General features: G+C 37.3%; 2 protein-coding genes across 4 annotated transcripts; one reads left to right on the top strand and one right to left on the bottom strand.

Moving 5' to 3' along the window:
- Positions 1-2: 2 nt before the first annotated feature.
- LOC114534798 lies at positions 3-8,966 on the bottom strand. Of its 3 annotated transcripts, none has more exons than XM_028556268.1 (12): positions 8,873-8,966; positions 8,065-8,277; positions 6,726-6,864; positions 5,521-5,639; positions 5,211-5,370; positions 5,023-5,135; positions 4,721-4,867; positions 4,055-4,268; positions 3,731-3,961; positions 3,208-3,525; positions 1,636-2,958; positions 3-1,177 (listed from the first exon to the last, which is right to left on the bottom strand). In XM_028556268.1, the coding sequence occupies exons 3-12, from the start codon at positions 6,742-6,744 to the stop codon at positions 702-704; spliced, it is 3,120 nt and encodes a 1,039-aa protein (XP_028412069.1). In that variant the 5' UTR covers positions 6,745-6,864; positions 8,065-8,277; positions 8,873-8,966; the 3' UTR covers positions 3-701. The 3 variants fall into 3 exon arrangements, with proteins under 3 accessions (XP_028412069.1, XP_028412070.1, XP_028412071.1); XM_028556269.1 differs by adding an exon at positions 8,757-8,798 and having other exon boundaries at positions 6,726-8,277; positions 8,873-8,955; XM_028556270.1 differs by having other exon boundaries at positions 6,726-8,274; positions 8,873-8,954.
- A 253-nt stretch (positions 8,967-9,219) lies between these two features.
- On the top strand, positions 9,220-12,853 carry LOC114534802 (microfibril-associated glycoprotein 4-like). Its single transcript, XM_028556277.1, has 4 exons — positions 9,220-9,380; positions 10,777-10,922; positions 11,790-12,167; positions 12,429-12,853. Exons 1-4 carry the CDS (start codon positions 9,322-9,324, stop codon positions 12,698-12,700), a joined length of 855 nt encoding a protein of 284 aa, XP_028412078.1. The 5' UTR covers positions 9,220-9,321; the 3' UTR covers positions 12,701-12,853.
- Positions 12,854-13,081: the final 228 nt, after the last annotated feature.

The raw sequence follows: 13,081 nt of genomic DNA, 5'->3' as shown, positions 1-13,081 counted from the left end.
GAAAGAGCAACAAATTAGCCAACTGTTTTCAATATTAATGTCCGTAAAGTAAGATTCAAATTACTCAGTCTCACCGAATTTTTAGGCTGCACGAGAACAATAAACCACCATTCATAAATTTACCACCATTCAAGCAAAACGTGTCTTCTATGTTGATGCTTACAATTCTGGCAATGCATGTATGGAAGAATATCTTAACATTTTATCTATTTTACACGATGTATCAGGCAAAACAAATATCAATGTAACTTAAACCTGTTACTATTGTGGCTTAAGATCTTTTGAATTTACTTTTATAATTTTGCATGTATAAATGTATATTGATTTGCTCTGACACATATCATATCTCTATAATCTTTTTTTATAACTGATTTCTTGTCAAGTATTCTCAAAGTATTTGCCTTTTAGGATTTGAGGGTTTTCTCATGAATTGTTGGAAATCAGTTTAAAATATAATGAATCCTTCCGAAAATGTTAACATCATATCCTTAACAGTGTTAATTGTAAGCCTTGCCATAAAAACTGCTTTTCGTTCAGTATGAGAAGGCAATGGTATGGGTATTTCAATAACATATATACTCGTGTTCCTTTCGAATATATGTTGCACTCCTAGTTTGGCTTGCAAACATGCAATCCTTGTTTGGCTTGCAAACACTACAAAAAATTCAGTCTTCTAAGTTTTTTACGAACTCTTTTCTATTCTACGACGCCCCTCCATTGTTAAGGTTTTTCGCCCGCTGAAAATGTCTTGCAACTACCGCGATCATTGCAACAAGTGCCACTCCCACCACCATTGCCGAAGCAATCACGACGATAACTACCGAAGACACTACGACAGCGTTGTCGGAGGACTCCAGTTGAACTGGCTTCTCGCAATTTGTGTCGTTCTGTTTCGTAATATTTCCCTTATTTTCAACTTGATGTGTCGTCACCACGGGTATATTCTTGGTTGGGCTGTCGAATTCTGCTGCATCTTTCAATAACTTTCCGACATTATCTTGCTTCAGAATATTTCTCTCGGATCCTTTCTTCGATTTAGATGGTGCACTTGCTTTCGGTGATTCAACAATGATATCTGTGACCTCGCTATAATCGGTGGAGTCGACTGGATTGTTATTCTTTAATTTTTCTTTGGGTTCGAAAACATGTGATTTCGGTGTTGGTTCGTTCTGGTTGCCTGGGGGAGCATTATTCACACATGAGGAATAGACATATCAGATCACAAATGGTATAAAAATATCTAATATTTATCAAGGCAGCTACGGTATTTCTATTTTAAATATGATTCAGGGATTAGTGAAGGTAATTTTCATTAAGATTTCTGCCTTAACTTAGTGGTGATAGAGTAGCCTTTACACGTTTTCTATGTGAATAACTGTGCAGATGAACACGCAATGAAACATCGGGCAGTGCAAACTTGATGCTCTTTCTTGTTTACATTTTAGTAAAAAAAATCGATTGATGATGTCGAGCAGATAGGATTAGTATCATGGTTCATGACTGCAGAAATAATTAAATTTTTCAAATTGAAAAAACACTTCTAACATTACTCTGGTCGACAATTTTTCTTAAAAGACTCACTAAAATTGCAGTTAAGCAAGAGTTAACACACATCAGCTGTTTTTGTACACGTACCTGGTTTGAAATCATTCATCAGCCAGTTGGTATCCCCGGTTTCTGTTCCCTCAACATGGAACTTGTGTCCATCCATGATAATATCACCAGTGAATTTGTGTGGTGCAGGGAGTACTCCTGCAGTAACGTGAGGTTTGGGTTTGAAAAATGTTGACAGAGGTGAAGAAGGTGGGGCTTTTGCAGGTGGGGCTTTTGCAGGTGGTGTAATCTTCGGGGCGGGAGGCTTCTTTTGGGGTATTTTCGCCGGTTGCTCTGGCTTTGTCCACATGCCTGATCCATTATCATAATTGCTAGTTGCTTTTGTCTCTTCTTTGTTGACGTCAATAACGTCATAGACATTGGGGATATTCGTATCATCTTTCGGGGCCTGGCTGGATGGTGGGTTGTCAGTCTCATCAATAACGTCATAAACTTGTGGTAGATCAATTTTGATCTCATCTGAGTGTAGTTTGGATCCCAAGCCTTTATTTTCATCCTTGATCTTCTTCTCGTTTTTACTGCTGATAACGTCTCCAAGGGTGACAGGTTTAAGCTTTTTGGCCGGTGGTTTGCTGGGAAATAAGAACTGCGCGGTTGGAGAGATAGTTGGTGCAAACCCGCTTCCTACATCATCCATCAGCACATTTTGTATATCAATGACTGGTGGTTGAGTTGGTATCATCGGAACAAATGCGCTTTGGGTGGTAGCAGGAACAAAAGGTGCATCAGTTGGGGCCAATGGTTGACGTTGTGGCTCTATAAGATTGCCAATACCTTCAATAATCACGTTTGGTTTAACTTTGGTCACAGTTGTCGATGAGGAAATTTTATAAGGTTTGTGTTTTACTGTTGGTGGATTCTCCTTGTGGACGGTGGGTGGTGCAAGATGCTTGTGGTCGTCTTTGTGATGGTGTTTGGTAATATTTGCAAATTTCTTTGCCTTTTCTTTAAAAATCTTCTCATTATCAGCAGGAATGTAAGGTGCACTGCTTCCCCCGTGATCATTCATCTTGAGTTGGGCCATTGGATCTGGATAGATAAATCTAGGATTGGTTGAAGGTATTTCTGGGTTATCACGCCAGAATGTCCAACTCCCATCGTGCATGTCGGGCCTTGAGGAATTGTCAGACTCGGGATAGATTGGTGCTTTTGAGGCATTGGCAAAATAATAGAATCTCTCGAGCATTACTTTCATCGTGTTTGGCATGATTTCTGCGATATTATGGTACTCGCACGGATCCCACTTGATGTTAAAAAGACATGGTCGTTCTCGTGGTTTACATACTGGTGCATGGGTGAATAACAATGGATGAGGTTCACGTATGGTACAGTCAACGGTGGTACCTGAAAAATAATGGACGAAACATATTTTATTCTAGACATTTATTATTGAATATTACGCTATTTCTTCGAATGACGCCATTTGCAATTTCTGTTGTCAATCTATAAGATTGGCATTAGAAACAGACATGGTTCTTCTGCTTTCATGTGTCAAAAAGTTGTTGAATTTAAGATTCAATATTGCTCCTGGATAATAATGGCCAGGTATTTAGAAGATCTTTAGCACAAATAATCCTTTATCCGTGTCTTTACCTTCAATAATTTGTCTTCTTTTACGTTTATTCATCCCTTTGGGTATTGGAACACTCGGCCTTGGGTACCAATCTCCGTAATAACCATCATCTTGGTTTACAATCAATTTATAATCTCCAACGCGAAGGGCACCGGAGAGTTCACTGAAGGTATCCACACCATGAAGCACCTCAAAACGTGGCGAAGATTCTGAATTCGAGATGGTCTCCCAAATATTAAAACCATCAATCTTGCCAAGTGATTGGATGTTTCCTCCACCAGCTGCGTACAGAGTTGGGAGCCAATCAGTTGCATGGACAAGTTCGTCGCAAATTCGACCTGGAGTGAAAAAAAATCAAATGAAGGTTTCAAATGGGCTAAAAATAGCTTACGAATCTTAATTTATGGCCTCGAACAAACATTCAGACTGGTTTAGACGATAGCAGTTCACTTTATTCTTCTATAGACATCCGTCTGCCGGTTTTCGTTTCCTAATTTGTTCGACCTACGCTTTTCGAAGTCGCCCAAAATTTTTATAATTTACCTTTGTTTTTCAGGAGTGGGCTGTACACAAAGCCTACACCACGTACACCACCTTCCCAGAATGTGTTTTTGCTTCCTCGTAAAGGATAATTTGAGCCTGCGCTATTGTCATATCCACCAGCGGCCCCACCATTATCAGTCGTGAAGACAATTATAGTGTTCTGCATCATTCCTTTGGCCGTTAAGGCATCTGTTAGTTGCTTTAACGAGTCATCAAGCGTTGCAACCATGCCTGAAATGAAAGACGCATATTTGTGTAATGATAACTGGCGGGTGAAATTTATTTTTTAAGGCCAGTCTTTGATCCAGAGGGATTTAAAATTACCTGCAAATTTTCGTCTGGAAACATCTTTTATTCCAGCAAACATCTTGACGTATTTCTCGGGTACTTGAAGTGGATCATCGCCATTACCAACATGAACCGCTTGATGCGCCAAATATAAAAACAATGGCTTTTTTTTGTCGTAATCGTGGATGATCTTTCTTGCTTCTTTTGTGAATAACTCCGTACTATACGATCCACTTTCATTGTAGACCAGCTAAAAGAGATTTGAGTAAATATATGTTTGACAATTCCCTGCTTTGTGTACAGTGACGGTTATTCGTTAATAAATTTTATCCAATTCAACCGTCCTGAACTGGGATATGTCTGTGTTAGATATCAAAATCCCCTTCCCTTTAACTTGTTGTCATTAAAGGATTACTAAATAGTTTTCCGTGCAGGATTGCGTGATTCATGCACTCGGGATGTTGCGATCCTGCACGGCTGCCTGTTTCACTGTAATTATTATATAATATTTATTCTTAACTAAATACGTATTTAGGCCTGGTTCACACATGTTCTAAGAATCGGGGATCCATTGCGTTATTTTGCAATAGACAAGTGATTGTGCGCACCAATGATCTGAGACAAAAGGAATTCCAACTTCTTCCGACAAGTTTGATCCAGGCCTTTGTGCTGTGATAATACAATATACTGAGTTGTTCTTACATTCAAGTCTCTTCGTAAATCTAATCCATATCCATTATCATACGAGACGTGTGAATAATAATCTTCCGTATCCGTCCAGAAACCAAAGAAGGAGTCGAAACCACGAAATGTTGGGGTGTATTCTTTGGCAAAAAATCCCAAATGCCACTACGAAACAGAAATCAACAACGATAATAATTACGAAGCGAATGCATTGAAATTCTAATTGAAGACAATAATGCATTGAAATACACTCACGGAGCGGCAAAAATAGAAATAAATTAAGATATCTCAGCAATAACGTAAATGATAAGATCTCACACCTTTCCCACGCCATGGGCACTATATCCTAATTCTCGTAAACGGTTTGGAAGCAGTGATTCAGTGAGAGGTAGCCCGCTTGGCTGTTGATTATGAAAATCATCGTGCTGTAGACCTGTTAGAAAAAAAAGTTATTGTAACTGGGCTGTAACGCCGCGTGCAAGTGTACGAAACTATAATATTGACCTACCGAGATGACTAGCGTATTTTCCAGTCATAAATGCTGCTCTACTTGGTGTAGATAGCGGTGAAACGTAATAATTATTGAGAACAACTCCTTCTTTAGCTAAACGATCCAACGTTGGCGTTGGAATTTGATTAGAACCATGAAAACTAACATCATCCCATCCCTATATGAAAATATATTAAATGTCTTAGAGATTGATCAGTATTTTAATATTAGTAAATCCATTCATTTGCAACGAAGGAGTTTTTTAAACGCTGAGTAGTTTTTCTGTTACGTCGGTTACGAGAAAGAAACAGAAAATATTGATTCTTACAAGATCATCTGCAACGACCATTATTATATTTGGTTTCGTATACGCAGGTTGAACAGGAGAAACTAAAACTAGAACTAAGACAGAGACAACCACCACAGACATCTTGGTTGACTTTGTGCCTAAAAGAATTAAAAATTTAGTTGTTACTCGGTTGTTTTTCAAGGATTGGTTGACATATTAATTTCAGTTGGGAAAAATTAGGGGAGGCTGTCCTTGAAGAGCGATTTCTTACAAAGAGATTGAGATCTATCACAAGCATGAGTTTGAGTGCCGCCATGATTGAACTTTAAAGGTTTCTTAACACGATCTAATTTTGTTGGATCAATTCATTGCGATTTATGAAACGTAGCCTGATATTAGTAAAGAAGTACTGTATTAGTTTGCTATCCTATACAGTGTCAAAGTCACCAGCTGAGTTATAAAACATTCATCTAACAAAATTGGATCGTGCGAAGGGGCTAATTCGAGCCAATAGCTATAAAGCCTATATAATTTCGCAAATTTAAAAATTATGTGTTCATGGACTTCATTCAAAATTTCAAATTAGTGTACATACAGTGTCTTTGCTATTAGCGTTAATACTCTATAGTACCAAGCGATCTAAAATAAATGTTGCTAAAATGTAACTATAAACTGTGTTATACACTCATTTAGTAAAGATGAAGACACGTTAAATTTTCCCGCCAGGAAATCCTAAGACATATTTTTACAAGCTAGAATCAAGAACCCTTTGTTACCGACATGAATAATTAACAACATTTCACCTTTATTTTTGTTATATGTAATTAAACCTAAAATATAACTTAGAAAACCAAGTTTACTATCACTGTCGAATTATAGTCCAGTTTATTTGGCTGAGTACATTTAAGCTAAGTACGATGAAACATAATTATGTATAAAAATATTTAAAACCTATCTGACAGGTGCCTAACTCTGGTTCATGTGTCTCAATAGTTCATTGGAGTTATATTACAAAAGTTGATTTCAAATTGAGTCTTGGCTATTAATTTGAGCCATTTTTTGCTATTCAAGGCAGCATATAAAAGTGCCAAGACTGGCATTTGGCAGCGCTAAATACGGAAACAAAAATTCTTTCAAAATGTAATATTAAATTCAAAAGCCGTTGCTTCTTCCTTGATGACAATGCAATTGAATAAATATGTTAATCAGAACTAAATGATCTAATAACATCAATATGTGTTTACCTCCAAAATTTGTTGTCATATTTGCGTAATGAATATGGAATTCAAGTTTTCATATTTTTCTCATGAGTAATGATAGTTGAATCATCTGCCACGGTGGATGGTCTTCACGGTGTTGTGGTCTTGAGCTTTATGAAGCGGGCTTGTAAGCAAAGTAAACGTAGTAACGCAAGATTATTGAATTGACAGGTGGCTGTGTTATGAGAGAGAAATATGAACAGGTAGGTTTTAACGCCGCTAGATTTCGCACAAAATATGCTTGCTGAACCGTAGCTTGCTGAAAGTTTGAAAATAAACAAAGAAAAGCACGGAACTGTCATTTGAATAAAATTGTAACATTCAGTACCACTTAGTATATCTTCATTTGCAACAAATATAATCCACGTATAAATACATTCAAAAGTGTAAATTATAAATGATAGATTTGTACATTACCATTTCAGCTTAGATCAATCGTGCGAGGTTAAATAATACTTAGACGGCGACAGTTTACTCTATAGTCTATACAGTCTCGCATATGACCGACATGATTATAATATATAGTTTAAAAGGAAGCCCTTAAATCCCTGAAATGTCACAGGGTTCATCGGAAAATTGTAACTTATTAATGGGCTAAGAACTATAGGAAACTGGGTGAAAACGGGGCTTTGATGCAGTAAAATCAGGAATTGAAAGTTTTATGGCAATAAAGCACGAGTTTGCATCTCAGACTGATATTATATAATTCAGTACATAATAGAATAACTTAGTAAACATTTCTATTAAAGTTTAGCAACATATAATTATTCTATTATAGTTTAGCAAAATATAATTACTCCATCATAGTTTAGCAAAAAACTTGAAATTCGTTTTTAAGTTAGTTTGATTTATTTTTTGCCTATAATTTAAATTGGATCTTGCAATGATTTCTTGCTTGAATGGTTTTACCGGCACAAAGACACGTTGTAAAATCTTCAAGTTTAAAAGATGCCGTGAAGCGTACAGTTATGTCAATAAGATGGATCGCTACCCGTTGACTAGAACCAGTACTCTTCATTAGAGCGTTAAGTTGGAATATCTGCGAGGAATTTGCAACCAGTTACGAGCAATCGAAGCATATCGAATCGACAAACAAAATATATCGCTTAATAATATCGTGAAAATTGTAATATAGACGCGTAGTGGAGGAATTAGGGATTTTTTATTCCAAGTGAAAACGAATTATTCAGTTATATTTGGATAACTACACAACATCATCTGACCTTGGTAAAAAAAAATGCCTTAGTTAAACTTTTAATGTAAACAAGGTCACCAAAAATCAATTTTCTGATCGGTTTAAGCAATTGAAGTTTTGTCAACTAACCTGGTCTCAATTCCGTGTGAATCCTACAAAGCACATGAGTAATCGCGCAATCAAAGCAAGTAAATATAGGGACCATCAGGTGTATCTTAACCAAAAACATCCCTCATTTCCCCTTGTAATCCCAAACTAACCACATTTTTACACTGAAATATCCACGTAACTCTTCCACAGGACTAGTCTCGTTAGACTCGTCTCCTTCCATTGGCACGTCTCCTTAATGTAAAAACAATGAAATTGGAGCTTTTGCACGTTCATATTATAATATTTTCCATCATTCACAATGCTATTGCCGTCGAGAGGCTCAGGGCTGACGGGGGGCATGAGTGTTTCATAGTGTATATGGTCACTCTACCAACTTGGGGTAAACAGAAGCGCACCATGCCAGCAAAGCTAATGGTAGTTTTTGCCTTGTTTTTCAAGATGCGTTAACGCTCTAAGGCTGCTTCCTCTTTGGGTTAGCGCAGTCGTCAAAATCTTAATCATGTGATACATTTTATATCTGTTAATGTCTCTACACCCGGAATTTGCGGAAAATCTTCTCTGTGTCTGTGAAAATACTCGTCAGGAATATTTGCTTATTCTTAATCTTCATCGAAACACAGTTGTTCTGAACATTGACCCTGCCTGTGTTAGAAAACTAGGCCCAATTCTAATTCCAGGTTTACTCCTTCTATTTGATAGAGGAAACTTACTTTTGTAGGATAACCCCAGCGCGCATGTTAAACCTGCGATTTCTATATAAAACATATTAGACAGAACACTCAGGGTGACTCTTAGTGGAGTAACCTTTCTGCTAGGGACACCCTACCTCCATGTAAACAGGACGATGAAAGATTTCTGGTTGGCATTTACATTATTAGTCCACAAAAGTAATGAATTGTCCAGATCTTCCAAGCGAACCGTTCAAACGTTTCGCGAAGCGGTCATTTAGTAGGGTCATGTCCTCTTTTTGTTTAACGAACTTCAGATTAATTCCTCAGGTAATTACGCCACTCCGTCAATCCCTCGCATATAAAACTAAAAATATACTATCAAGTATGAACAGTCCAACACACTCATTTACCTTCCCGAGTTTATTGTTTAATCTCGCAGTTTATTTTCGTGTATCTTATGACGTCATTTTCGCCTCTTATTCTAATTGGATAAGCTAAGCCATCGACGAAACGGAACGTTTGCGGGGATTAATCTCGAAGGGTTCACATTTCTTGAAACAATCATCAACAAACTCAACGCTTCCTTGTCGTCGTGTTTATCAACATGAAAAACACATTATTTTCTGTGTTTACTGCTGCTATATTCTTTCTGCTCCATGTCAGGTATGCCTTATTCTTAAACATCTTATGTCAAATAAACCAAATTTCAGCATTATTTTATTTGTGGCATCATGTCAAAATGCGGAGACTGAGAGAATGACATTGTGAACATAATAGCCTCAGATTCAGGATACAGTTGCCTCGTTAAACTAAAAATTGTCACAGAAAGAGAACCAACATGACTGCTTCGATCAAAGTCCACACGAGGAGTGTAACAATTTACATAAAGGAACACAATTATCCAGCTAGCACACACAACGTTATCCTAGCACGTTAGTTGAACTTTATTTAAACGTTGGCGCCGAACGTTGGCTGAACGTTGCATTTCCACCGGACATTAGGTTATATGAACATTGAGTTGAACGTTGTACGGACGCTTTATTAACGTCGGACTGTAACTTTGTCCCTGTGCGATAAGGTTTGTATCGCCAGATGTGAAAGTATATGATCATTTGTACGTCATTGCAGTTAGTGCATTTTAACAAAATCTGAGTTCAATTCCTAATGTATGCCGTGATGGCAGATTAATCTCATTATAATGTGCGTCATTTGCGTAACTTGAATCCTGACATCTGGCTAAAATATGAGAGGTTTTTACGGAGACTAACCTTGGTTAACCTGTTATCTCGTATTATCGCGGAAATTCACTCTGCGGAAATTCACTCTGCGGAAATTCACTCAGTTGCTGCGTGCTATGAATGAAATTGTGTGTAAGATGAAATATCAGCGTTGGAGCGGCTAGATCGACACTGCTTGCAATCCTGATATGTTGAAAGCAGCAGGCATAAAAATGTCACTAATTCTGCAGCTATATATGACAAAAATCTTGAGGTATTTCCATTTTTCAGAAATTTTGAGGATCTTTGGGAAAAATCTTGTTAGTCGTTATAGTGACCCAATTGCAAATGAAAGAAACGTCATAGTTTGTGCCATTGCAAAGCAATAACGTGTTTCCCAAATATTGTTTTTTAAGGAATAGAGCGTTCTTGCATGGGACAGCAGTTGCGATTTCATTAGTTTTTGGAGTGCGATTTCTTAATGAGGGGTGCGAAATTATATTAATATTATTCCTCACCCAGTGAGGAGGGCTATGCTAGAGTACTAATTCATATTGCATTTTTTTGTACGAGAGCTAAATATTTCCAACACAAGTTTTAATCATCTTCCCGCAGATGTTTTTTATGGGAATTACAAACCTTGACCGAATTGCAAATTCTGGACGGCCCTGTTATTCTGTTTTAGCGTGTCACTGCTTCAGAACTCTCTGACGCTTTTCTTGTATTTAATAAATTTCCCGTATTATTTTCAGTCTACTAAAGCAACTGCGGAGTCTTCTCAGCCTATTAAATATTCCAATTACTGTAGATGAATGATAAATTTTTAGTATATTATTTCACAGAATCGACTGTGTACCTGTAACTCCGACAACAGTACCAACTCAAGCACGTACAAATTCTTGTAATCTCAAAAATATTGAAATCCGTCTCAACGATATGGCCATTAAAATAGATGCTGTTTGGAAGATCTTTGCTCCTTCAAAAACAGGTAACAGTGTTTAATGGTTTAAACTTACCAATTAGTATAATCAGAAAAAAAAGTCTGGATATTAACAACTTTGACAACTTTAGATACATCAGGAGTAGACTTACATTGCAAGTTGCAAAAGTTGCCTACAAGTGTAACATCGCCTTAGCTTTCGGCAAGCACGAAGTTGTTTTTTTTCAGTTTTATTAGGTGTTTTTAAATTTACCTTTAGTTTATAAACTGCACGTATATATTATGTTTTTATGAAATTCACCTAAAATTGTTTCTTCACAACCTGTCGAGCTTGATTCGCATTCGTCACTGACGGTCGGCGATGCAAATTGTTGTTGATCACATCATCGGTGCATAAAATGGAAAGAAGAAACTATTTTAGGGAACGCTAACAATATACTAATTCTCACGAATCAAAATATATAACATCAAACGATTAATGAAGAGGGCAGCCTCGTACCCAGGCGCTTTTATAGTAAATATATATATGCTGCATTCAGGTATTGTATAAAGGTCAGCTTAAAAAAGCAAGCGCGCAGGGGTGCTTGGGGTGGTCTTGTTTAGCGAAGAAGCTCCCTTTGCGAAGACCACCCCAAGCACCCCCACGCGTGCGCGTTTCTTCAGCTGACCTTTATACAATTACTGAATGCAACATTACGTGCTCAACATTACGTGCTCAACATTACGTGCTGAACATTACGTGCTAAACATTACGTGCTCAACATTACGTGCTGAACATTACGTGCTGAACATTACGTGCTGAACATTACGTGCTCAACATTACGTGCTCAACATTACGTGCTCAACATTACGTGCTCAACATTACGTGCTCAACATTACGTGTGCTCAACATTACGAATACTTTGCTCTTTCCAGAAAAAAACTGCGCGGAGTATTACAAAAAAGGAGTGACAACAGATGGAATTTACTCAATTGACCCCGACGGAAAGGGAAGTTTCAAAGTGTTTTGTGATATGACAACATCAGGTGGAGGATGGACTGTATTTCAACGTCGTCTTGATGGAAGTGTTGACTTCTACCGAGGGTGGCAAGATTACAAACAAGGTTTTGGGGTGCTGGATGGTGAATTCTGGCTTGGATTGGATAAAATTCATAGACTAACGAAGTTAAAAAGAAATAATCTTCGTATTGACCTTGGAGACACATCGGGCAATACAAGATATGCCGAATACAGCTATTTTGCTGTCACGAGTGAACGAGCAAAATATCAATTGGGCGTTGGAACCTACTCTGGTAAGTACTGTTAGCAGAGAAATATCAAGTGTAAGAGTGGTGTGATTCTAATTAGCTAATTGTTTCTCTTGCAGTTATAGCTATAGTTATATAGTTATGGCGCCTATTGTAAACACTCATTTTTCCAAGCTGTCGTAAAAAATGTGTCCTGAGTGGAAAAATTGCACGCTCAAATCTACGCCAATAATTAGCAGCAATTTTTTTATCATCAGTGTTTTAGAATATTTCATACAGTGTCAAATTATACTATGCATCATGTAGGTACGGCTGGAGACTCTTTCACATACCACCGAGGATCGGCATTTTCAACAATCGATTCAGACAATGATGATTATCATGGTGACTGTGCAGTTATGTATAAAGGTCCATGGTGGTACAAAGCTTGTTGTTATTCCAATCTTAATAGTATGTATTACCATGGTGCTCATAGTCACGGAGATCACAAAGGCGTCACCTGGCGGCACTGGAAAGGAGCTGATTATTCTCTGAAAGACAGTGCAATGAAGATTAGACCAGAAACGTTTGGAATGTGAGAACCTAATTTAAATAATGTTCATAATGATCATCAAGAACGATCTTCAAAAATTGTAAAGTTCAACATACTGATAACAATTGATTCCAATCATATCTTTCTATTACGAAGCAATCATAGGAAATGTGATAGTTATAAAAAAGTGGTAATAAGTAAACATAATTTTGGTATCTCCTGCAGTGTTTTTTGTCAAGTCATAGATATTCTCTTTTCAATATGTCCCGTTTTCTCCTGTGTTGTTATTTATGTCTAATTTCGTTTGGTTGTCCTAATAGCCATGTCTGTTCATTTACTAAGCGCTTAGCTGCTTTTTGCGTCTAGATCAATGAAAGAGCAATGAAAATTTTGATTACAAACTCAAGTTAGAGATTTTCATAATCCT

The sequence above is a fragment of the Dendronephthya gigantea genome, unplaced genomic scaffold (assembly GCF_004324835.1).
Source record: "Dendronephthya gigantea isolate DGI-Jeju-01 unplaced genomic scaffold, DenGig_1.0 000107F, whole genome shotgun sequence".
Classification (NCBI taxonomy): Eukaryota; Metazoa; Cnidaria; class Anthozoa; order Malacalcyonacea; family Nephtheidae; genus Dendronephthya; species Dendronephthya gigantea.
Note: the sequence above shows the minus strand (reverse complement) of the source record. Positions and strands in the feature narration are given on the sequence as shown.